This window comes from Dromiciops gliroides, chromosome 3 (assembly GCF_019393635.1).
Source record: "Dromiciops gliroides isolate mDroGli1 chromosome 3, mDroGli1.pri, whole genome shotgun sequence".
Lineage (NCBI taxonomy): Eukaryota > Metazoa > Chordata > Mammalia > Microbiotheria > Microbiotheriidae > Dromiciops > Dromiciops gliroides.
The window spans coordinates 31,635,956-31,663,547 of record NC_057863.1 but is presented as its reverse complement, the minus strand read 5'-3'; the positions used below and the strand labels follow the sequence as shown (position 1 = coordinate 31,663,547).

Below are 27,592 nucleotides of genomic sequence, written 5' to 3'. Positions count from 1 at the left end.
CACAAATACCAGTTCCATTATGAACACATATAGTGAATGACAAAGAAATTTATTTATCCAAATTGGTAGCAAAACAGAAATCAGAGGAAAATATATGCCAAACAATATGGAATGGAGGAATTCTCCCATTGGGAGCAAGGTAACTCAGCTCAACCTAGATACCCTCTCTCTAGGTCTCATGGATCTCACCCAAGAGGAAGTCCCCCACAGTCTCTTGAAGCAAGCTGGGGATAGGGATATGATGGAGATTACCAGCTCCTTCTGTGGCTGTCCAGAGTCTTTTCCTTCAGCAACCTGGCATGGGATTGGCCTCTTCCGTCTTCCCTCTCAAAGCTAGAAGCCAGAAGCACATGAAGCTACTCAAATACTGGAGGGAAGAGCTCTCCTCCTTCTCACTCTTGCCAACTCCACCCTGCCCCTCACATAGATAAGGATAGAGTCTCACACCAATAGACCTTGGGTCAGGGGCTTCCTAAAAATGCAACAAAACATAGATAACATTGCATTTTGAGGGGTGGGGTGGGGCAATGGGAGTTAAGTGACTTGCCCAGGGTCACACAGCTAGTAAGTGTCAAATGTCTGAGGTCAGATTTGAACTCAGGTCATCCTGAATCCAAGGCCAGCACTTTATCCACTTCGCTACCTGGCTGCCCCAACATTACATTTTTAAACTAAGTTAATATACCATGTACATTGTTGTTGTGGTTGTTCAATCGTGTCTGACTCTTTATGACCTCATTTGTGGTTTTCTTGGCAAAGATACTGGTGCCATTCCCTTCTCTTGCTCATTTTACAGATGAGGAAACTGAGGCAAGGAGGTCTAAGTGAATTGCCGGGGTCACACAGCTAATAAGTGTCTGAGGCCAGATTTGAAGTCAAGTCTTTTTGAGGCCCAGTACTCTATCCACCACATCATTTACTAGCCCCATCGTTTTATATATTTATATATTTATATATATGGCCCCATTTCTATTTGAGTTTGAGAGCACTGGTGTAGACTATGAATCCCTTAGAATAAGCAGAGCAGCAATAAGTGCCGGGAAGGGAAGCATCACCAGCAAAAAACAGTTGGAATTCAGAAAGTTTCATGATCCAGACAGGAGACCAACATCTGTTTTAAAAGGAGCAGAAGCAGGGCAGCTGAATGGTGAAGTGGATAGAGCACCAGCCCTGGATTCAGGAGGACCTGAGTTCAAAACCAGCCTCAGACACTTAACACTTACCAGCTGTGTGACCCTGGGCAAGTCACTTAACCCCAATTGCCTCACTAAAAAAAAAAAAAAAAAAGGAACAGAAGCTAATAACCCTACTTCATCTCCTGCTGTAGGATGTGGCTACTTTGATAGCCAGGATGCTTTCAGTTTAAACCCAACAGCAGAAAGAGCTTTGCTATTACAACTGGTTGTCAAGTATTTGGGTTAATATGATCATCAGCCTTTACAGGAATTAGCTTGGCCACTGGAGGGCTCTCATTTTCCTGGGAATGCTAGAGACACAAATAAAAATCAAGCTTGATGAAACCCACTTATACAAAGACCAAGCTATGTAGGATTAAATGATTCTGTAAATTAGCCTAGAAATTATTCTTCATCTGGTTATTGGGTAACAAAAAATTTTTAGGATATAATGATTTTCTGCACATCATGCTGTGTGTGATTGGCTCTTAATGATGGTGACAGTGGTGTTTCACTAATTTGGTTCCAACTCACTAAAAAAAAAAAACTAAAAAAAAAGCATGATCCTCAAAGCTAGGTTTTGCTTTTATGTGCCTATTCAACCCAATACTATAGGGATTTTTTAAATAATGAGTTCAGCCTACAGAAAATGCCCACCATTGGAAAATATTGTTCCAAAGGATCAATATGGAGTTTTCTACAGTATTGATTTGAAAGAACACATGTGAAAATGGGGTTTTACTCTATAACTATTTCAGTTTAGTCATTTTTATGAAATTAATGTGACTGCTTTATATTATATGAGTGGTACTTGCATCATTTGTATATTTATCAACTGTTTCATACTTCACCTGAAAAGGAAAACAAAAAGGACTCTTGGCATATTTTAATCTTGTTGTTTAGAGTATCTCAGCCTTATGGTGAAATTGTTAGAGATATGAGCAGGAATAGATGGGTTTTGATCTGGATCACTGGCGGGAATATTTATATTTATGAGATTACAGATCCATTAGAGTGCTTAATGTTATTTTTAAAAATACACAAAATCAAAAAAAAAATACCTATTCCAGCCTCAGATACATTCCATCTGTGTGACTCTAGGAAAGTCACTTAACATTTATTTGCTTCAGTTTTCTCAACTGTTTGTTGTTCAGTTGTGTCTGACTCTTTGTGACCCCCTTTAGAGTTTTCTTGGCACAGATACTGGAATGGGTTCACTATTTCCTTCTCCAGCTCATTTTACAGATGAGGAAACTAAGGCAAACAAGATTAAGTGACTTGCCCAGGGTCACACAGCTAGAAAGTATCTGCAACTGGATTTGAACATCAGGAAGAAGAGTCTTCCTGACTTTAGGTTGGCACTCTTTCCACTGAGCCACCTAGCTTCACTTTCCTGAACTGTAAAATCAAGATAATACCCAATTCCCAGGGTTATTGTGAGGCTCGAATAAGATAATACTTATAAAGGAGACTTAGCACAGTGCCTGGTACATAGTAGGCACTATATAAAGGTGTATTCCCTTCCCCTTCCCTACTCTTTCCATTTTCCCAGAAAAAAAAAATTTCTGAAGAATGACCTTGATCCCAAATCATTCCATAAAATCATTCCATTTTGTAAATGCCAGAGTCACTCATCCTTGTGTAATACCTGGTGTCGCCTAACTAGTCTACTTTGACTTAAAGCTAAATGAAATTTTGTGTTCCTCTGTGAATGTGAACTGTTGTAATTGACATTAGACTCATACAAGAGCCTCCATCCTCTAGGCAAAGAAGCAGGGAACTGGGGTAGTTAGGTGGTGTGGTGGATAAAGCACCAGCCCTGGATTCAGGAGGACCTGAGTTCAAATCCGGCCTCAGACACTTGACACTAGCTGTGTGACCCCGGGCAAGTTACTTAACCCCAATTGCCTCACACACAAAAAGAAGAAAAAAAAGAAGCAGGGAACCATGAGAGACTTGGTCACTACATTCATTGCTTTTTTTTAAATTTATATATTTTTTGTGGGGCTCTGCAACAGTTCTTGGGTTTGATGTAGTCAACACAATGTCATCCACAGAGAGGAGCATCTGGGGGGGTGGGGGGCGGTTTGCCTCTACAGGCAATCTTAATTCAGTTTAAACCCTTTGCTCAACTTCCTTCATGAGAGTGGCAGATATCTTTGGGGAGCACACCTTCTGATTTTACACCTTGAATGATATGAGTAATTAGAATGTCATCAAACAGAGTTGTCTTTGGGGATGGTAAACATCCTTCCATGTCCATTTGGTACAATTGTCCATATTCCCAATCCTAAATTCCAAGATGAAGCATTGTCCTACCAAATACTTCTCCCCCAGTACTTTGTACTAAAGTCTGATTTCTTAATTGCTTCCTGGGTGTGACATAGACTCCCAGCAGTCCATTCAGCACAGTGCTTATAAAATAGACCACCCTGGCACCCACTGCCTGAGAGCCAGGTGATATGTAAATTGATATGTAAATATCACCTCCCTCCCCCAGAGTTACCCTTAAGGAGATTAGGGGATGCCTAAGCTTTACCACTGACTTGGTGTTCCCCTGATTGAAGGGCGTGGGTACCCTGCACCTCAGTTCCATTTAACCTCTTAACCAAAGAAATATTTAGTTCAAAAGATATAATCACAGGGGCAGCTAGGTGGTGCAGTGGATAGCGCACCAGCCCTGGAGTCGAGAGTACCTGAGTTCAAATCCGGCCTCAGACACTTAACACTTACTAGCTGTGTGACCCTGGGCAAGTCACTTAGCCTCAATTGCCTCACTAAAAAAATAAAAATAAAAACAAAATTTAAAACTTACTCTCTGACACACAAGGCTTAATGGTTCTTCATACCACCTCAGTTTCTAGAGAGGGGAAGGGAATTAGGTCCATAGCTTAACTCAGTTCCTACATAGCAGAGTCTCAAGTTCCAAGCCCAAGAGATCTCTTGGACTCAAGTCCCAGAGCCCCTGGTTTCTCACATCTTCCCTACTAATCTGGCTGGCTACAACATCCACCTGGAATCCTGGCTCCAAGGTCGCTCTGCTCAGACTCCCCAGATCCAGTGAGGACTGCCGCCTATACTTAGAACTGAAGACAAGTGAAAGAGAAGGAACACCTCAGGTGCACCTCTCAGAGCCAGAGGACAGATGGAGAGAAGAGGAGAGAGCTATCTCTCTTTCTCAGTGAATTATATGTGATCTTCACCCTGTGGACACAGCAGACAAGATGTGACAGGAAAGAGGGGAGGATTCTTCCTGTCTTGGTTTTAAAGATGCTACCTGTTCTTTGTTGCCAATCAAAGGAACCTATTCCCACCCCCATGGTAGAACACAGAGTCAGGATGCCTCCAAGTTGAATGATCTGGGCATGCTCCAAGGGCCCAGAACAGTGTCAAAACATGAAGTCTATAGGGAGGGCCCCATCCTTCCACAGATGGCGGACCTGGAATTCACAGACATCCTCTTATAAATTGATGCAAATTCAATAAGCCACTTATTTTGTACAACTTAAAAAGAGCCTATTCTAGCAAGCAAATAAATAAAAATGGGACTGGTAATAAAACAACTAACAAAGTAAAAAATAAGAGTTGGGGAAAACCCCAATATTCCTCTCTAGAGAAATCCTACTCCCAACTAAGCTCCCAGAAGAATATGTGGGTTTGTCCCCAGAGGGATAAGGAGGCTAGCTTCAACTCTTACCCTCTCAAGTTTTCCTGGGTGAAAATTCTTCCATGGTTTCCATCAGCTCACAGGGTGATCCAACTGGAAGTTTGAACAAAATTTTTCCAGATGTCTCTTCCACACACAGAATTGATTGTGGAACAGGAACTGGGCCTGTGATTTCATTACTATAGGGAACTCCTAGATAAGGATACTCCCTTCTCCAGTGCAGGTTGGGACCTTCTCTGAAATTTATGGTCTTAAGAGAGTTCCCTAGAGAAGTTGTGACTTTCCCAGAGTTATACATCTAGTATTCTGAAGCAGGTTTGAATTCGGGGCTTTCTGACTCCAAGACCAATACCCTGATCTCTATACAACCTACCTTTACAATGATGAAAAGAACCCTAAAACAAATCAGAACACTGAATAATTGTAATGACCAATCTTCACCAGGAGAAGATATGGGGAATGTCTCTCTTCACTTTGGTAGGAACGTGTATGGTAGGGACTATGGGTGCACAATATTGCATATATCATGAGATGCAAACCCCATATCCATGGTTTTGCTTAACTATTCCTCTTTATTACAAGAGTGGGTTTATGGGCTGAAGGAGGTGGGTGAGGCAGGACAGGGTCACTGGATGCAAAAATGGCTGCTATAAAAACAAGGGGCATTTTTTAAAAGTCAAGGTCAGGGGGCAACTAGGTGGCGAAGTGGATAAAGCACTGGCCCTGGAGTCAGGAGTACCTGACTTCAAATCCGGCCTCAGACACTTGACACTTACTAGCTGTGTGACCCTGGGCAAGTCACTTAACCCCAATTGCCTCACTAAAAAAAAAAAAAGTCAAGGTCAGGTCTTGATGGAAAGTCCAAAGTCTAGGGTCTATTAACCACAGTGTCACCAAGGAAGAAACTGAGTCAAAAACCATTTACTTAAAACTACGGAATGGAAGCAGCTAGGTGGTACAGTGGATAAAGTACCCGTCCTGGATTCAGAAGGATCTGAGTCTGGCCTCGGACACTTGACACTTACTAGCTGTGTGACCCTGGGCAAGTCACTTAACCCTCACTGCCCCACAAAAAAATAAATAAATAAAAATTTTAAAACTATGGAATGAAACTCAATATTCATCTAATTCTAATAAGAAAGATGCTTAAGTGTCCCTCACCCATTCTTACATAGCACCTTAATGTATTTCCATTTTAATTTGTGTCATATTTTTCTGTATGCATGTCTCATTTCCTATTACGAAGACTATAATTAGAGACTCTGTTAGGGCAAGGATCATGTCTTATTTACATAGTAATGACCAGGAAAAGCATTGGCTTACTAGGGTGAAGAGCAAGAAATATGCCTTATGATAAATTCAGTTTGAGGGGGGCAGCTAGGTGACACAGTGGATAAAGCACTGGCCCTGGATTCAGGAGGACCTGAGTTCAAATCCAGCCTCACACACTTGACACTTACTAGCTGTGTGACCCTGGGCAAGTCACTTAACCCCCATTGCCCCACCGCCCCCCAAATTCAGTTTGAAGACTGAGCAGGGATGGGGAGACAACCTTGGATCCCAGGCCATCCTAAAGACTCCAGACCAAGGAGCTCAAGCTTTCAATTTCAGCTAATTATTTTTGTTCATCAGGTGCTAGAATCAGTTGTTCCCAGACTCAAGAAGTAGATCCCTCCTCTCCCATCTCCAAATTTTGTCACCTAATGGCCCATCCTGCCCTAGCTTAAATTAAGGTTAAGGGTCGTTATTTGTTTAAATGAATCTTCCTCTGTGCCTAGTCCAGCACATCACATACAGTAAGCACTCAGGGTTTGCTGACCAAAAAAATGAACAGATGGGGGGGGGGCGGGGGGAGGGTTCCATAATTGGAGAAACTTATATCCTGTAGTCAAAATTTTAATGACAAAAAAAAAAAGATAAAATGTACTGGGAAGCACTTAAAAGTTTTGAGTCATAGTTATATAATATTGAAATGCTAAATAAGTAGGCTGGGTTTTTTTAAGTACAAATGGATTAAATGTATATTTAAAGTCACAAGGAAGTTATGTTTACACACATGACCTTTTTGATTCGATTTATCATTACAATTCTTTATTTGGAATTGAATCCAGTCTATACAAGATATTTACAAGACATGAAAATGAAGAGGGGGAAAGCACAAAATACAATTGAGGTATAAGCTTAGAGCACAGTATGTCATGTTTCAATAAATAGAATTCAAAATTTGTAAACTAGGTGACCAGATAGATGCGTCTTGGTTTCCTAAAACCATATAAAATATCGTTTAATTTCATGTGAGGTAGAGGACAGTTTGTGTCATGTAATGCAACCACAGCAACTTTCACCTTCAAACTGTACATCATTGGCAAAGTTAGTATAAATTGTTGAATACACTGATCATAATTCCAAAGTTTTCCTTTTCTCTTTTGCTACAGTTTCAGAACAGGTATTTCACTTGTTATTTTCAGAGATTATTAGAAATACCATGGTGTAAATGACTGTTGGGGATCAACAAATACTTCTAATTTCATGGATTAAAACAAATATGTATATGTGTGTATAATGTTATGTATAAATATATATATATATATATACATGTGTATATTATTGACAGACTATAAAAGCCCAAAGACAACCCAATGGCAGCAAATTCTTTTAGACAGAACTTTTATGTTGACTAGAACTATTTTAAGTACACTGTGCTTTTCTTATTTTCAAGTGAGGTATCTATATGGAATAAAAATATTTGAACTATTTCATTTCTACTAACCTTTTCTACTAAACTAACCTTCCGGTGGGTTATTTTTGTCTTCTTGGACTTAATGGAAAACTGCGTCCATGTTGTAAATTGGAGCATTTTCTAATGCAGTAATCCTGTATATGTTTAAGTTCTAAATGACTTAAGAAACATATTATAAAATGTATTGTTGTTTCAAATTTGATAAGTTTTTATCCTCCCCCCAAGACCCCAAATCCCTATAAAAGCTGACTCTTCCTTTAATTTAGATGCAATAAATAAATATATCAAATATAAAATACTCAAATATATGTTTCTTCTCATGATGGAGATGCTTGAGTGTCTCATACTACAAAGACAATGAAAAGTTTTTCAGCTTTAAAATTTTACTCAGTCCCACAACTTTTATAATACAACAGTTGAGAAGACCTTGTCAGTCCAAGCACAGAATTGAATGTGCCCTATAAGTATAGTAGTCCATTAGGAAAATGAAAATGTGCTCAAATATTCCATCACATGGATTACATGGCTCAAGGGTAGGGAGAATTGAGAACCCCTAGCATCTTTCATGAAGAATCAAAACTAGTTCTGTGAGTGAGAAGGAAATTTGAGTAAGCTGATCAAAAAAATTACTTCAGCACCAGATTTGCAATTCTAGAGAAATGTACTGAGCAATTTCCTATTACTTTCAGGGGCCCTGATCATCATTCTTCCCAATCCGAAGCCAAGGATGCACATACACATGAATTATCAGTACTTCATTCATCAGGAATTCATCAGGACTTCTAAACTAGGTGGTTAGCCAGCAGATGGCGCTATCTGTCCCTCTGCTACATTGCCTTCTTCAGCAACTGCATTACTTAACAATCATTAAATATATACAAATGATTTGACATGGAGGTTGTTTAATATATCAAATATGTTATAAAATTAGCTCAAGAAGTGGAAAAACATTGTCATTCCCCTCAGAACTTAAGCTAAGAAGAGTGATTTACAAAAATTAAAGCACTACTTCATCAGTAACATTTTTTATAAAAATCTTTTTGAGTGATACTCGCTGGCATATAAGAATCCAAGAGGTTTGAGAGCCACCAAGGACATAGGAACTTGATACTTTGCTTTCAGAAATTTGGTCAGTTTCTCATAGAAACGAAGCTCCTCAACAACTTAACCAAATTATTGCCCACTAGAGAAACTGTCGTATACTATTGCTTCCCTCCTCAAAAAAATAAATAAAATGTTCCCTAAAGTACCCTTCTTCTCAAAGGATGTTTTTGATGGGGCTCTAAAAAGTTTTTTCTAAAACAGTAATATTGAGAGAGTCTGAAGAAAACATCTGCCAGCCTAAACAAAGCCACACAAACTATTGCCCGAACTTTCTACCAACAACTGACATGGAAAATGTTCGTGTTGACATCAAGTTCACATTGGTAGAGTGTTTCTTGTTTGTTTGTTTGTTTTTAAGTCAGAGATTTCTATAAATGTTTATCCAAAATTTCTGCACGTATTCAAGTTACATAGGGTCTATGATAAAACTAGTCATCTCAACTCTTGGAAATGAGAGGAAGAGCTCAGTGTGAAAGTACAATGAACATGGATACTATTTACAATTCAATTTAAAAAAACCTTTTTGTCATGAATTCAGGCTGAGACATGACACATCATTGTATCATCTGTATAAAATTAAACCTATGTCGCATGTAAGAACTGTTCTTTATATAAAGGACTAGATAATAAATATTTGCTCACTGTTAAATTAAAAGATAATTTTAAAGGGGTTGAAGATTTTAGAAGTAAAAGAGATTTACAAAGATTAACTTTTTTACTGGGTTTTATGTTAACAGTTAACTGAACCTACCGTTTATAATAACTGTAAAAAAAAAATGTTTGGAATGAATTTGAGAAAAAGGAAACCCCCTCCGAATACTGAAGAGGTGAAGAGTAAACAGGTGACTATCTAGTAATTTACAAGTCTTATTCAACAACTAGAATACAAGATCATAAACACCTCTGTGCTTTCCTCTCTGAACTGAGTGGGGCTAGTTCTATGTTTATGAATATTAATTTAGTCAAACTCAAATGAAGGCACAAAAACCACATCTTATTTGTTTAAATTGATTCTTTGTTCATTTGAGGGGTACAAATTATATTAGGGCACATAAATACCATTTATAGTAAATCACAAAATTAATTCTTTAAAGTAATGAACCAGCGGCTTAAACATTTTGCGTTGCTACAAAGTGCCTAATTTGCATCCCTCCCCAAAGTAGGATTTGGTGATCTGTATGCAAAAAAAGAAAAAGTCCAACCATCTATCTATGTTTGTAAGTGGTTTCAACTAATAGTTATCAAACGGTACCTTAGGAGAAATTATCAAAAGCTTAGAAAGCATGGAAAAATATTTTCAATGAATGATGGCTTCAGTGTACGTCATGAAAAATCTTGAATGCTACTATTTTAGGTCTTTTTAAAAAATGGATAATTAATGTGAAATCTGGCATTAAAGAATGACAGACCTATCTGTGCAAAAAAAAAAAAAGTGCAAGAGTTTACTTTCCCACATGGAATTCCTGTCTTGCTTCTGAAAATTGTCTGAAAACCAGCAGATATCTGGATTTTCCCATGCATTAATTTATGGTGCATTAGTATCTAATGGCTGCAAATTCCTGATTTTTAACATTAAAGAGCTAAATGAACATGGTCCATTTGCAGAAATTTTGGTAAGATTTACCTTAACATTTAAATATACAAAAATTCTAAGTGACTTTCAAATTGTTTCATATTTTACAACCCAAAGAAAAACAAACCCACAATATAAACATCAATCGGACCCCTACCTACATATAAAAACTGTACAGAAGAGAAGCTAATGATACCAAAGCAGCTGATCTACATTAATGATAACGCAACTGGTTCCCTCCCTCCCCATCCCCAAGAATCTTTATTTTCATGTCACTTAGGACAAATAATTAAAAGCTCAAGGATTCAAAAGAGCAAGTCCCAATTTTTACTTTTCATCTGATGTCCTGTAGTTGCTGCCTGGAAAAAAAAAAAAAAAGCTTCACACAAGCACGGGAAAAGAGGGAAAAGAAAAACAAAACCCCCCCAACATGTCAGCCATTCCTTTTCCGTAGCAGCAGTGCATAATAAATCCCTCCGCCGTTCTTCATGGAAATTCCTTCCACAGTCAGGAGAGAATTAGCGGAGTAATGTTCTCTACGGAGCCGTGAATCCACAAAAGCAACTTACCAAGAAAACGGTGTCCATTTTAATACTCAGAAAAGATGGAGCCTGGATGTCTCCCTTGATTTAATATCAAAGTAGGAAGACACCAAAGATATCGTAGAAAGTGTTTCCAAAAGCAAGTGTGAAACATGGGTAACAATAAAGTCATCCACAGGGGTATTCCCTGTCATACAATGCTGCTTTAGAAAGGTACACAACAGTTGTTTGCATTAGAAATAGAGACAGACACCTATTTTAAAACATATGGTTTCATTGTTACTAGTTGTTTAAGATTTAAAAAACACTAGTACAAAGAAACAGATTTTCATTCATTTGGAAAATCTAAAAATTTGAATATACATCATCTCTTCACTTTCCTCTGTGAACTCCAAATCAAGAGAATGCCTCATTGTTCTTCACTCCAACAAGCTGCTCAGTTTAAATACAAAGCCCCGGTGGGAGAGCACAGGGGAGTTGTCCTCACTGGTCTCTACTCTTTAACAGTCTTGGAAGATTTCACAATTTGATGCTTTAATTCCTTTATCATCATCTCTAGCTTTTGCCTGGCTTCTCGCTCTTGCCTGAGTTCGTCCTGAAGCTCTTGTCTGTCTGCCTCGGCATGATCCAGTCTCTGGCGCAGCTCAGCCAACTGCATAATCAAAAAGAGTTAATGAACGATTTTTATAAATACATCACTCCACATAATGATGAACCCAACTGAAATCATCTGACATTGAAACATCCTGCCCCATACAAAGTCCCCAAAATGTCATTATTTGGCAAACTGAAAACATGCTGAGTCAGGTCATATTAACAAGGGGCAGTGAGCTCCCTGGGTGCAGTGTTATATAATAACAACAACTGACCACAAAGTATCCTGGGAGAAATGAATTATAACATGTGGAGTATGTCTTGATTTTCAATTTAATATCTGATAGAAGATACAAAGGAACAGGACTCTGTGAAACAGGACCAGAAGAAGAGGGCATGGTTTAAGATCTCAAAAGAATACTGCTAAGAATCTAGCAGTCCTGGAGACCCTCTACTGATATTCCCCATTCAGCACAGCTTAGGTGACACATATTGCATTCCAATTATTGGGGGGCACCCCCTGCCCCACAGGGTAGAATAGAAGGTAAGACCATGTTGGCATCACAATAGGCCAGCGTAGCTTTTAATTTATCATCTGTGTAATATGTGATCTTCAGAATCTGGGCCCAGGGCCTGAGGATGTGATTATTTACACAGCTCAGACCACGGAACAAGTAATACCCATGGGTTCTCAGCGCAGCCCAACTCAGCTGCAAAGTGGCAAGTTCTAGGGTCAAGTAACACGGCTCCACCTCAGAACCAGGATCCAAGTCTAGGGCACAAAAAAGAAGCCATGCTGAGAGCAGTGGGGAGGAGAAAGCGACATGGGGGAAGTGGCACTTCCGCCATCAGAACTAAAGCTATCCATAAAAGCATTCAGTTGGTAGAATCCCAAGAATGAAATAAGGTGAGAAGAGGTTTGACCACTTCTGGGGGAAGGCAGGGCCTGGCTTTCAGGGCAGAGATCTCCAGAGAAAGGACAAGGCAGGCGCCAAGGCACCAAACCTCTCTCTTCATGCGTGCCTGCGTGCACATGGAGAATTTCTTTCCCCAACTTCTCACTCTTTTCCTATTGGATTTTATGATAACTTATTTTTGTGAAAAACACATTTTAGATACAAATTTGTTAAAGACCTGTTGGGATGCTTTAATTATAATACTCCTATATCCTGGTTTGTGGTAAGAGGGGGCAAATTATTTTGCACATCATAATCTTAGTTCTATGATTCAAATCTACAGTACTTTAATCAAGTGGTTAAGAAGGGAAACAAAAAATCATTAACTTCATAAATCTTAATGATGGTCTCACAGGTGCGCATTGAAATACTGGTTACTGTACTACAATATATGCAATACTAAATTCAATATAAAATTCTTCTCTAGGAGGGCAGAGACAATAAACAGCATCAAACCTAAACTGGTACCCATTGCTCTACATCTTTTTATAAGGTATTTTTGGGGGGTGGGGCAATGAGGGTTAAGTGACTTTCCCAGGGTCACACAGATAGTAAAAATGTCAAGTGTTTGAGGCCGAATTTGAACTCAGGTCCTCCTGAATCCAAGGCCAGTGCTCTATCCACTGTACCACCTAGCTTCCCACTCTACGTCTTTTTTTAATTTTCTAGTCCCAAATTTCCAGTTTTCTCTCCCCTCTTCCCACCCCCAGTTTATTCTACACTCCAGCCCAACTACTTACCTTCCCCAAAACAGGCCATGTTTTTCTTTCTCCACACCTTCTGCTCATGGTTTCACCTCCACTCAAAAATACTCAATTCTCTATCTCGCTGCCATCTCTACTTTTGATATATTACTACCACAACCTTCAAGGCCCCACTCAAAGGCTGCCTCTTCTGGGAAGCTGTGTCGGGATGCCCAGGGCCCACAGGAGATGGGACCTTCTCCCCAGCTGATCATGTAGCCCCCACCCATTTCATACCCTCCGTCCTTACCTGGGCTGCATATTCAGCTTCCTTGTCCTTCTCTAATGTTGAGTCACAGGTACATTTTTGCTTCATCACCTGCTCCAATTTCTTCTCCAAGTCCCTCTGCTCAATGTAGAATTCTTCCATCCTCTGAGCATGCTCAGTCTGTAAAGACTCCAGCTCTTTCTGTAAATTCTGCTGCTCTTCAGTGAGTTCCTTCATGGCTTTTGAACTGCTCAGCATTTCCACTTCCTACAAAACCAATGGTCAGAAATAAAACTTTACTTCCATCCAGTTAGAATTTTCAACTCAGAAAACAGAGAAGCATTCAGCAAGGATATATGTATATATATATATATATATATATATATTTTTTACAACTCCTGCCTAAGCCAGCATTTTTACTGCCAAATTTCTAAATGTTTATAATTCTGAAAAGAACTTCAAATAAAACATGAACCAACTGTGTATGATTTACAAAAGTTTCTAGGCAGCATTAACTTGATTTTTCATGTTAACAAGGCAAATACAACACTAAAAAATAAAGTTTTTTTTCATTAAACGCATAATCAATCATTTGAACACCAGTCTTACCATCTGAAGCTGTTGCTTTTTCTGTAAAATAGAATTCAATTTCTCTTGTTTTTTGACATAGGTTCTCATCACTTCCTCCATGATTTTCCCCTTATCATCCTCACAACTGATATCTTTGATAATCGATGGCCATAGAGTTGGGGTCTCTTGGCCCATTTCCGCCTTGCTGGTTTCTCCATCGGTACTACAAGCTTTGGACTCCAATTTCCTTTATTTGTAGAACTGGTTGACACGGATGGATCTTTAAGGAAATAAAAAAACTAAGCAATGAATAATTGAAAACCATCTTACTTAAAATATAGGTGGTAGAGTAAAAAATATGGGCAATCTGCAGAATAAGATGCAATTAAATTTAAGAGTTACAGAAGAGCATGTCCTGGGGGCAGCTAGGTGGTACAGTGGATAAAGCACTGGCCCTGGATTCAGGAGGAGCTGAGTTCAAATCTGGCTCTGACACTTGACACTTACTAGCTGTGTGACCCTGGACAAGTCACTTAAAACCCTCATTGCCCCACAAAATAATAATTATATTATATTATTATTATTATTTTAAAAAATAAAAAGACTTTTTTAAAAAGAAGAGTATGTCCTTAATTATTATTTAAGTATTTTGAATACAAATACTCTAGAAAAAGATAACAATGCTCCCACTTATTTAGAATCCATTTTCTGGCCACCTCTACCATACAAAATGCAGCTAAGAACAATGGAAGAAAAATTTAAAGGGCCTCTCAGCAGCAGAGCCTGATGTATCTAAAACAACACTGGATCTGGAGATCACAAAGTCCTGGGTTCGAGTCCTAACTTAACCATTGCTACATGTGTGGCCTTGGAAAGTTGCCTCATCTTTGTGGGCTTCATTTTCCTTGTTTGCAAAATGAGAGCATCAGACTAAATGATCTCTGGATTCTTTCTCTGAGTCTGGAAAGCAGCCACCAGAAAGCTCTTCAGCTACCACAGAGAAAAGCTTGCCTCTCTGGTTCCCTAACTAACAGCGTATTCAATATCCAAATTACATTAGGAGACAGGTGGTGCAGTGGAGAGAGCACTGGACCCAGAATCAGGATGATGGGTTCAAATCCAGCCTCAGACACTTACTGGCTATGTGACCCTGGGCAAGTCATTTTAAACTGTTTGCCTCAGTTTCCTCATCTGTAAAACAAAATGGCAAACCATTCCAGTATCTTTGCCAAGAAATCCCCAAATGCAGTCAAGCAGAGTTGGATGTGACTGAACAACAACTGCTGGGGAAGTAGGTACCTAGATAGCAGGGAGAAGTGAGAGCCTAGCAACAAGGAGAATAGAAAACCTCTGAGAATCAAACACGAGGGCTCCTATGCAGTGGTTACCACACAGCCCTGTACGCACCACCCCGGGCCTTGAACCACCAGTCTATTAAAACACAGCAAGGTCGCGGGCAGCTAGATGGCGCAGTGGATAGAGCACTGGCCCTGAAGTCAGGAGGACCTGAGTGCAAATCCAGCCTCAGACACTTGACACTTACTAGCTGTGTGACCCTAGGCAAATCACTTAACCCCAATTGCCTCAGCAAAAACAAAACAAACAAACAAACAAAAACCACACAGCAAGGTCATCCAAGTCCATCACAGTAGCCCCAAATGATTCATGAGGGAATATATCCAGGAAGGGGATGATGGTGGGCTACATCTATCTTAGACATTTCTATTAAAATGGAGTTAACACAAAATACTCGCTAATTCCTTGATGACAACTGATGCTGTGATTGTGCTCACCCAGACGGTTTCCAAGCTCTTGACTGGATTTGAGATCCATCTTCTCTTGCTCCTCCAGGGAAAGCTCTGGGTAAGAGGCGACTTTTCGCACTTTGCTGCTGGCATAAGGTTTCTCAGGCTGTCCTGACAGAGACTTATTTCCTTCTGCCATCTTGGCCCCTGCTTTTGTGGCCTCTTTACAGGGCGACACAGCTGAAGTAAGCGACACATTTGGAGCAACCACTTTATCACACATGTACAGGTAGTAGCTGAGGAGATACAAGGAGAAAGAATCATTTCAATTTTTACATCTACAAGCCAAGTGAAAATTGATGATTTTTATATACAAAATGTCTGCAAAGTCACAAGATAAAAAATAAAAGGAAACAAACTCTCCACTCTAAATCAAGGTAAGGGAATAAAATCATTCACCAAAGGGGCTTTTGTCACTGCGTACGGAAGCTAGCAGTCAAACGCACCTCCTTCGGCATTCTTTTTGCAAGGAAAGAGGTGGGGAAATCAATATCTTCTGCTCTCCCCTAAAACAATGGGCCTGAGCACAGATTCACCCACACTTGGGCAGCACTGAGGTAAATGAGGTTGTCCCAGGACAGAGCAGACACTCCTCGCTGCTTTCGAGGCCTATTTTTATCCCCAGAACTACTCCAAGGCCACAGGGAATCCGTGCCTGCTCCTGGGCGGCTGCTGTCTGGTTCAGCATCATGCTGCATGGATCTAAGGCAGGTCTCTCTGCAAGCCTCCCCATGGTCCTAACTTCCCGGGGCATCTGGCAATACCAGGGGGCCAACTAGAATCAGACCTGGGCCCACTTACTAACAAGTCCATATAAGGTGCCAATAAACTGATCCCACAAAATGATCTTCCCTAAATATTTTAGCACTTGCATGACAATGCATATAGAAGGGATAGAAAATGGGCAAGCCCACAGTGGGCTCGTCATGTAGCAAAATCTAGGGATAACTGGCAGAGAGCCTGTGTGTTTTGCACACACCCCCAAACTGGTGTCCAGGCACCATTTGAGAGATCTAGAGGCAGGCCCCCAGCACACTTGGGTGTAGCCCTGTGGAGGAGCTAGAAGACATGAGTGTCACATCAGCAAGAAAGTACCCCAAGGTTGTAAGTAAGCTCCACCACCAGAGAGAGGAAGGACCTGAGCGTATGAGATCACAGGGCCATTGAGTTAAGCCCGCAGTCAGTGAGGCTGAACACTGACCCAGTGCTGCTTTGTAGGCTAATTAATTAAGAGGCTTATGGGATAAATTAATGAACATGAAAATACCAAATTATAATTACAAATGACTTATCAAATTAACAGCGCTAAATTATAGAACAAAGGAACTTTGTCACTGTGACATTAAAGAGGCAGGCTACAAAAGCCACTCAGTGTGGTGAAGGCACCACCCCTCCCCACCCCCCAATCACCTTTAACCCTTCCTTTGGATTTCTGGTCCTCTGGTCACCCTGTTCCCTTAACTCTCCATTTCATTTAATCATCTCTCTCTGACTCACTAGCCCCATTACTCCCCCAGCCTGGCTTAGGACCAGCAGCCTTAACCCAACCCCTGAAGCCTTGCTCACAGCTCCACTCTCTCCACAGGCCTCAAATTGAGCCCAGCTTTCCCCCTACGCTTCTCCTCCTTCTGCCTTCACTCCATTCTGGACCTTCCCAGTCAGTCAGCTTCCTAGGTTCCAAATGTCTTGCTTCTGTTCTCATGCTCTTCTAAACCATCCTTTATGCAGAGATGCAGGCATTTCAGGCCCTCTTGACAACCTTCCATGGATCCCCCTCTTGTCTGCTGACCACAGAACGGATGGCCTGCCTACCATGGTCTCTTGGCCACCTTCCCTTAAAAGTCATCTTTCATGCTACCCTGCTTCCAGTCTATACTCCAGCTTACCTCCATCCCTTACTACACATCATTTCCCTGTCTGGAATGCCCCATTCTCTCTGTCCCTGCTTAATTGGTACCCATTATCCTATTTACCACTTACAGCCAAACTCAGATGCTACTTCCTCTAGGTAAATGATGCTCCATGATCTGACCTTTCTCATCAGACCTCACAGACACGTCACTGTGGCCCCTGCCTGACACACTCGTGTATTAGTTTACATAAGTGATTTGGTTTTTATTTTCTTTAATATTTTTTTTTATTTTATTTCACATCTCCCTATTGATGACTAAGCTTCTTTAGAAGAGACTGTCTTATCTAAACTTTATATCCCTCAGAAGGTAGCATGGGGCTTTACACATAGTCAATACTTTTTAAATGTGTAATGAATTTAAATTCTGGGCACCCAAAGCAAGGTGGTGGCTCTCTCCATTTGCAGACTTGGTGAATGCATATTACTCAAGAGAAAAATGAGCAAGAAGAGAGAGTGAAGTTACAAATCTTGGATGCTCCCAGTGCCAAATTCTTATATACATTTGAAGCCATAAGGAAGCGTCTCCGAAGGGGCAGCTAGGTGGGTGCAGTGGATAGAGCACTGGCTCTGGAGTCAGGAGTACCTGAGTTCAAATCTGGCCTCAGACACATAACTACTTACTAGCTATGTGACCCTGGCCAAGTCACTTAACCCCAGTTGCCTCACTAAAAACACACACACACACACACACACAAGGAAGCATCTCTGTTTCAGTTAACCATTTAGAAAGTAATCTTAGAGGAAAGACAATTCACATACTTCTAAAGTAGACACATTGAGAAAAAGCCCACACCATCAGACTCTTCCTCTAGGATCACAAAACACGCAGTAGGACTCAATGAAATGGAAAACTAAACTACCCATTTCCATTCTCAAGCTTTCCTTACCTCTAGACACACTGACTATGGAACAGCATTGTTATAAATTTACTAAGCTAACAAACACAACCAAAATATATGTCCTACCCAGAAGCCCTTTTTCAAAAAGAAAGAAGCAGTTAAATGAAAGATGGCCACTTACCTGGGATGATGAATGAAGGAGGCTGAGAAACAGAGTCACCCTTCTGCTTTATAACTGGATACCATGATGGCAATTCCAGCCCTGGGGTGTGTCTGCCTGAAAAAGCGGGGAAGGAAATAGAGTATTCAATATTCATCTTCTAACATATCAGGTCTTCCTAAAAGTCCAGTCACAAAATGAAAAATATATGCAATAATGTAATTTCACCAAGCACACTCCTACAACTCCTCTTTATAAGTTAATAACAGATTTTTTTCACCTTAGAGAATTCATGAATCCTCCAAAGTGCATTTTAAAGAACAGAATCCCCCTAAACTTATAAAATTCCGATTCTACTCTGTCCTTGTGGTTGCTCCCTATCAGCCTGAAAGTGCTCAATTCTAAGAAACTAGTCGACGTTCCGCACTATTTAGACAGAGGCTGAAGCAAGATCATTTTGTCCTTTTGAAAAGCAGCACTCACTAAGAGGGGCCAACCATCAGCAGAGAAATTCCTCCCTTCAACAGCTAGGAGAGACAAATCAGTAAGCTTTTATCCCTAAGCAGCACCCAAAGGTGCTAGGAAGGGGAAAAGAAGCAAAAGCAAAGAAGTCACTGCTTTTTTCTTCATTTTGATCAGCTGGGGGGAGGGGGGGTTCCTTTACAAACACCATACTTCTCGATTAGAGTAATTACTCTGTCTTTATACTCTGTCCTAAAGGGAAAGAAACAGGCACAGATGATGGAGAGAAAAACCGCAAGGAGATGAGAATGGATGGGAAAGAGGTAAATCAGATGGGACAAGGGCAATGGAGAGAGTTAGTATAAGGTAGGACAAGAGAAAGGAAAGGGAAAATAACAGAATATATCCCATTTGCCAACCAGATAACAGCAAGGAGAATGGCAACTCAACCATCTTTGACCATGCCTGAGGAAGACACACTAAATTATAAAATGACTAGACATAAGGCTTTTGCCTTGTATGTTCCCTAGCGATTTCTTTTTTCTTTTTTTTTTTTTCCTTTTTTGGGTGAGGCAAGTTGGGGTTAAGTGACTTACCCAGGGTCAAACAGCTAGTAAGTGTTAGTGTCTGAGGCCGGATTTGAACTCAGGTCCTCCTGACTCCAGGGCCGGTGCTCTATCCACTGCACCACCTAGCTGCCCCCTCCCGGCAATTTCTACTAACAGTATACACCATGAAATTCTACCATCTAGTTTTCAAAACAAACTATAGCTAAATGCAAAGAATCACAGAGCAATGTACCTAATAATGAAGTTCCTTCATCTTAATAAAATCACAGACTAATAGAACCAGAAGTTCTTTCCTATGACACTCCCGGAACAGAACACCCCAGCCTCCCCTGTGAGGCCCGTTCCAATACTGGGTCCCTACCTCATGGTCCCAACACTTTTTTTTATAGCCAACCCAAACCCCTCAGCTTTAACTGAGTCGCTTACCTCCTGCTCCGTTCTCCCAAGATAAAAATGCTTACTATACTTAATCACAGCAAGTTAGTCACCCTTGAATCCATTTGTTTCTAAGCTAAACAACATCAAGAAAACTTTTCCAAGCACCTACTATTTTTCTCCATTGAATCATTTAGTTGCTCCCTTGAGACCTCATTTTCTCCAACATTTTTTTAAAAGGTGTTACAAAAATGGACAAAAACCTCCGGAAGGTTAATATCTCTAACTCACGAAATAGAGTTTTAAATGAATTTTTTAAGGACTTACAAATAAATACTGTCAGAACTTCTTCCTCCCCCCAACCCCAACCTCCTAACCCTCACCCAAGCCTTTCTCTTAGAGGACACAGAAATCTTACAATATGATCACCACACATCATATGAGAGCATGATACCAGGCAGGAATGTGGCCAGCCTCCCAGGGAATTCCCTTTGCATCCTGCAGTGATCCATGCAGGAAGCTTACTGCTCATTCCACAGAGGATGGCAAAACTCTGGAGGCAGAACCTGACCTCTTCATCTCTCTGTCTCCCCCACCCTGCAGATGTCCCGAGCTCCTACTTTCCTGGGAAGAGAGAAGTCATCTGCTGAGAGGTCCCCTCCTGTCTCCATATTCCCAAACTCCTTCTCTCCCTCTTCATCACCCCGGCCTTCACTCTTTTCTCTAAGAAGGGGTGGTCCTTGTTCCCAAGACCAAGCCTTTGAGCAGAGCTCTCAATCCTAGGCTCCCATCTCCTCCAGGAGTGAACTCTGTTGATCATTTCCACCCATCCAGTCTTCTCTCTCCCCATCTACTGGTTCTTTCCCTGCTACCTACACACATTCTTTAGGCTAAGCCATCCTTTTAAAAACCTTCGCTGGTCCCTGCTATCCCATCCAGCCATCATCCTAGCTCTCTCTTCTTTCACAGTCAGCTTCTAAAGACATGTACATTCTCTGCCTTCCCACCTACTTACTTCTAATGCCTCGGGCCTGGCCTCTGACCCCACCAGTCTTACTAAACTGTTCTCTCTCCAGCCCACCCCTTCAGCTCCCATGACACTCACTGCCCTCTCTGGATTCTCCTCTTACCTGGTTTTTAAGGTCTCAGTCGCTCTTGCTGAGTCTTCCTTAAACTGGGATTTCCATACCCTCCCCACCCCAAGACTCTGTTCTAGGGCCTCTCCCCTTCTCTCTTGATGACATCATCACTTCTTGTGGGTCTTATATTCTCGTTTCTTTAAAGGGAACTATCAAATCTTAATCCTTACTGAACTTCAGGCCTACATTCCTTACTGCTTGGTGACATCTGCACATGGATGCTCCAGAGATATCTCAAACTTAAAATGTCTCTTTCTCCCTCCTGCCCCAACTTCAATGACTTGCCGAGTCTGCTGATTCTCCTTCCATGAATCTCTCCCGCCCTTCCCCTTCTTTCTCCTCACAAGGCCGTTGTGTTTCCTGCACTCTCCCTCCCCTAGAATACTGTTATTTGTTTCCCTGACTCCAGAATCTCCCTTCTCTCATGCACCTGCCAAACAATCTTCCTAAGGCACAGGTCTGGCCCTACGCAAAACCTCCACTGGCTCCCACTGTCCATCGTAGACCAACTAGGGCCAGATTTCACCTGGCACTCACACCCCATCTTTCTTCTGACCTATGTCACTGTTCTCCTTCACAAACTCATATTTCTGGTCAAAATGGACTGCTTGGTACTCTCCCCCTGTGCTTTCACACAAGCCATTCCCTGTGCCTGGAAGACACTCCTCTCCTTATTTCTGCCTCTGAGGCTTCCTTTGTTCCATGTTCAATGTCCTTATGAAGCCTCCCCTGAGCTGGTCTTCCTTCCCCATGTGCCGACGCTTTGCCCCTTCCTCATTTACCATACTGACTTGTGCACAACTTGAATCCCATTGGTAGAATATAAGCTCCTTGAAAGAGGAGCCAAGTGGTACAGTGCTTAGAGCACCTGGCCTGGAGTCAGGAAGACCTGATTCAAATCAGCCTCAGACGCTTACTAGCTGTGTGACCCTTGGGCAAGTCACTTAACCCTTTTTGCCTCATCTGGGAAAAGGGCTGAAGAAGGAAATGACAAAGCACTGCAGCATCTTTACCAAGAAAACCCCAAATGGGGGTCAGGAGTGACCAACAAACCACAAAAGCCTCTTGACAGCAGGAGCTATTTGGGTCTTGCTTTTTATATCCCTCGCACTCATAACATAACATTTGGTGAGTTCAACAAGATAGAAATAAAGCCAAATTCCAAGAACAGTGAACCTATCACCCATCCTTCCTTTCCTTCAGGAAATTTTTTAAAAGAAAAAAAAAACCTCTAATTTGTTCAACAGATAACCAGACTACAGATTACAAATGACAGAAAAACAAAGGTTCGGGAAGAGCAAGAGCTGCCAAGTGCCTGCCCTGTCCTGCTCACTGCACACCACCCCCATGTGTAATACAAAGTCGGGCAAGCAGCAGATAAGTAACAGCCTAAACCTGGATCATCCAGAAGCACTTCTAAGGTAGCTAATTCCTGGCAAGTCAGTGGACTTTGAAATATAACCAGGAAGTCTTCACATCCTACACTGTGGAAGAAAGACAGCAAGGAGAAATCCAGTCTCCCTCAGGTGGATTCGGATTCTCTGAAGTCACTTTCTATGCCTGAGTCACACTGGGGTGACTATGAGAGAAGAGAAGTGGGCAAATTCGAAAGATGCTACAAGGGTGAAGTCAAGAGACCTTGGCAACAGCTTGGATATGGGGGGAGGGGAGGAGACGTTGAGAGGCAGTGAGGAATCAGGATGGCTCCTAGGCTGTGAGCTGAGGGACTGGAAGGATGGGACTGCCCTGTACAATAACAGGAAAGGTAAGAGGGATCCCTAATGCATCACCCCATGTGCAACTGATTTTCTGTCTTTCTCTTCAGAGCTTCATTTACAGGGTGTTTCAAGTGCATATAAAGTTATCTGATATTATTCTGCCATAAATGTTACTATGCAAGTTGTTGTAAAAAATGTGCCATCGTTTTTCTATTTGCTACAATATTATCTTTCAACTCTTTACGTATCAAATAGCACTCAATTTTTAAAAACTACTTCCCCCACCTATCAACAAGTATACCAAGGGAAAGAAAATGCTCTGAATCACAAAAAATTAGAGAAATGCAAATAAAAACAGCTTTGAGTTTCCTGCCTTCCTTGACCCAGTCAGACTGGCCAAGATGACAAAAAGGGAAAATGACTAATGTTGAAGGGACTGTAGGAAAACCATTTATACTAGAGCACAGTTGGTGACACTGTAAATTGGTCCAGCCATTCTGAAAAGCCATAGAGAACTATATTCAAAAAGGTATTAAAATATGTATCCCCTTTGACCCAGCTATACTACAATTGGGCCTCTACTCCCAAAGAAATCAAAAAAAGAGGAACAGGGGGTGGATCTAATGTGGCGCAGTGGATAAAGCACTGGTCCTGGATTCGGGAGTACCTGAGTTCAAATCTGGCCTCAGACACTTAACACTTACTAGCTATGTGACCCTGGGCAAGTCACTTAACCCCAATTGCCTCACTAAAAAAAAAAAAAAAAAAAAAAGAGGAACAGAACCAATGTGTACATTACAGGTCTGACCTAGTCATCCTAAATTCCAGCAGCTCCCTATCATCTGGAAGATCAATTGTAAACTCCTCTGCCATTCCTAGCTCTTCATGACCTATTTCCCCTCCCCCATCTGCTGTGCTATCCAGTGACACTGGCCTCCTGGAGGTTCCATGAACAAGATACTCCTCCCCACTTGGGACATCTTCCCTGGATGGCTCCCCATGACTAGAAGGCTCTCCCTCCTCACTTTCACCTCCTGACTTCCTGGAAATCCCTGCTAAAATCCCATCTACAACCTTTCCCAACCCCCCTTAATTCTAGTGCCTTCCCTCTGCGGATGATTTCCCGTTTACGTTTGTTGTTTGGTTGTTCCACCATCTGCATATTAGATTGTGAGATCCTTAAGGACAAAGACTGTCTCTTCCTTTCTTTCTATCCCCAGCACTTAACACAGTGCTGGCCCATTGTAGGAACTTACTAGAATCCTGTTCATTTGTTTTGGTTTGGAACTCCTTCCACCAATTCAGGTCTGCTGCTTCTCTGCAATTTACAAAGTCTTAGCTGCCCAGGGCACTCAGTCAGTTTGTGCCAAAAATCAGGACTTGAACCCAGATCTTCCTGTTTTCAACATTGCCTATCCACACAGACTGGAGGGTTTTCCCCTTAGAAATATAGCTTTAAGGGGCAGCTAGGTAGCGCAGTAGATAAAGCACCAGCCCTGGAGTCAGGAGGACCTGAGTTCAAATCCAGCCTCAGACAATTAACATCTTACTAGCTTGTGGACCCAGGGCAAGTCACTTGACCCCAACTGCCTCACTATAAACAAAAAAAAAATTTAAAAAAAAGAAATATAGCTTTATATCTTCAATCTCAACTAAGCCTTCAGCCCAGAAAAACCCAAACTTTTTCTGCCACTATCTCTTTTGCTATCTAAATTTAGGAGACTCCCATTTTGACCGAAGGAGATTCCTAGACCTCCAACTTTATTTCATGTGTGTGTTTCACTTTCTTATGTCACAAGTGCACTTTACTTGCACAATACTTTTCCCTACTCAACAACTCTATGAAAAAGATTACTGATCACCAGGCCCTTAGAGTATGTCTTCTTACCCACACAGCATTAGATTTCTCCCTACTACTCACCCTCCAGGATATATCTTCTTCCAAGTCTTGCCTCCTAAATGAAAGGAATCCCTAGAATTATTGGGAGACTGCTGTACCAAATGAGTTGTACAAAGGATGGAAAAATGCATGAAAGTGACTGTAATAAGATGATTGAGGTTAATTTCACTAAGTTTGGCTATAGTAAACAATAAAACCCAACAATAAATTATCCCAACTGCATGTTAGATGCAATTGAAGAAACATACTAAGCAATGAACCATTCACAGATGCAGAGTGGATTCTCTTATCCTTTCTGTATTTGTGTCAACTGACAAATTAGGACTTCAAAAAGGAACAAAGTGATTCTGCTTCACAGCAGTGAAGCAGCTACAAAGCAGGAATAAAAATGAGCTTGAGCAACAGTTATCTGGCCTCACGCCTTTCAACAGGGCAGCAAGTTGTATATTTCATATATTTAGCCACAACATGCATGTGCTGCTTAACAAAGAAACAGATCAAGTTTTTTTGCGATCTCCAATCCCAAACAGGTGGAGTGCTTATCTCAGGCGCACAAGCTGAATTTCAAACATCTCAACCCAATTTTTTAAAATCTCTCTTTAAACTATGAAACTATATAAAATGTCCTAAGATGCAAGGAAAGATTGTTTTAATTAGGATTCGTCAGAAATGGTTGATTTAAAAAAACCTATTTAAAAGTCCTAAGCATTTCACGAATTGATGCAAAGCGGAGTGAGAAAAATCAAGAGATCGTTGTACACAGCAACAGCAATGTTGTGTGATGATCAACTGTGACGGACTAGCTATTCTCGGCCATATAACAATCCAAGGACAATTCCATAGGACTCATGATGAAAAATGCCCTTCATCTCCAGAGAAAGAACTCACAGAGTCTAATGTAGATCAAAGCATACTATTTTTCACTTATTTTTTATGGTGGTTTTTTTTACTGTTTTCTTTCACAGGACTAACATGAAATGTTTTGCATAATTGTATAAGTATAACCTATATCAAGTTGCTTACTGTCTCAGGTAGAAGAGAGAAGAGGAAGGAGGGAAAGAATTTGCAACTCAACATTTTAAAAAATTGTCAAAATTGTTTGTACATGTCATTGGAGGAAAAATAAATATTACTTTTTAAAGTCCAAAGCAAGAAGTATTCCTTTCCAATGTTTTATCTCACCCTTGATTTAACATGCTTTTCTGGGCAAAACTCCTTTAAGAACTGAACCTTTTTTTTTTTTTGCGGGGCATAGGGGGTTTAAGTGACTTGCCCAGGGTCACACAGCTAGTAAATGTCAAGTGTCCGAGGCCAGATTTGAACTCAGGTACTCCTGAATCCAGGGCCGGTGCTTTATCTACTGTGCTATCTAGCCACCCACTAAGAACTGAACCTTCTAATGAAAATTCAGTGTATAATGATTGTGTAACAATCCATATTAGTCTGTCAGATGGAAAATAATGTAAGTTACATTTGGAAATAAAAATTAAATAGCACATTCCTCCCTCTATCTTCTGCATAAAGGAGCATGCTTACTGGAAAACATTTTGTTAATAGTTACTAAGTTTAGGACCCTAAAATCTAAAGTATTAAGAACCATTTCACCAAACTCCAGTTTCACACACTAATACTGCAACTTGTACTAAAGCGCAAACGTTTTAAAATCATTAGCCACTACACTCAAAAATTAAATATGAAATTATTACTGCATAAATAAATACTTTGGGTCCTTAACCTATAGTATATAAATTTGATTTCTGAAAAAATATATGTTTTGACAACTTTGTTACAAATAATTGGTTTCCTTTATAGTCCTATTTTATATTCTGCATGTAAAAAAAGTCAAACGGGGAAGCAGTTCTAGGGTTAACTAGACTGTCAAAGGGGGGGTCAGCAGCATAATAAAAAAAAGATTAAGAACTTCTGAGATAGTCCAATTTTTCTGTCATCACACATTTAACCCAATTCATTTTTCACCAGTTTAAAATCAGGTTCTTTCAAATAAGTCCCAGTGACAGGCTAACTAAAATGGGAAACACTTTCCAATAGCCATGCTGGGCCTCTGCCAGCCTCAGCACAGGTTACTTTATAGCTTACTGTGCACAAAAAATGTTGTGACTTGGTAGCCAACATCCTGGCAATCATGAGGCTCCCTAAAGAGCTGCCAGTCCATCACCAGACCAGAAGCCCTTCCAGATTGGTAGGCCCTAATACTTCACTCCCATGGCCCACAATGAGATAGTGGACTTCAGGAGTGGTAGGACATTACAAAGATCTATCCAGACTTGAACACTTACTGAAGACTTTCCTTAATGTTTTTTTGGGTTTTTTGAGGCAATGGGGGTTAAGTGACTTGCCCAGGGTCACACAGCTAGTAAGTATCAAGTGTCTGAGGCTGGATTTGAACTCAGGTCCTCCTGAATCCAGGGCTCGTGCTTTATCCACTGTGCCACCTAGCTGCCCCTCCTTAATGTTTTTAATACCAGGAATTAGGAAAATAAATGCCAGAAAAATGTAGTATTTAATACAAAAATCATACAAGATAATACTAAGGATTATAATTAAACCCTCCATTGCCATGTCCACAAGACTCACAAACACCCATTAAGAGTAAAGAGACAGGGGCAGCTAGGTGGCACAGTGGATAGATCACCAGCCTTGGATTCAGGAGGACCTGAGTTCAAATCCGGCCTCAGACACTTAACACTTGCTAGCTGTGTGACCCTGGGCAAGTCACTTAACCCCAATTGCCTCACCCAAAAAAAAAAAATTTGGCTAGGTAGTAAAACTATAAAAAAAAAAAAAGAGTAAAGAGACAGGGGCAGCTAGATGGCGCAGTGG

The 27,592-nt window shown here is 40.9% G+C and overlaps 1 protein-coding gene across 1 annotated transcript in view; it reads right to left on the bottom strand.

Moving 5' to 3' along the window:
* Positions 1-6,883: 6,883 nt before the first annotated feature.
* The window catches only part of SKIL (SKI like proto-oncogene), a 34,400-nt gene continuing 13,691 nt past the window's right edge, over positions 6,884-27,592 (bottom strand). Inside the window, 6 exon segments of the mRNA XM_043994319.1 lie at positions 6,884-11,453; positions 13,345-13,569; positions 13,912-14,120; positions 14,123-14,152; positions 15,666-15,913; positions 18,606-18,705. Of these exon segments, the coding sequence (XP_043850254.1) occupies positions 11,295-11,453; positions 13,345-13,569; positions 13,912-14,120; positions 14,123-14,152; positions 15,666-15,913; positions 18,606-18,705 (971 nt within the window). The 3' untranslated portion in view covers positions 6,884-11,294.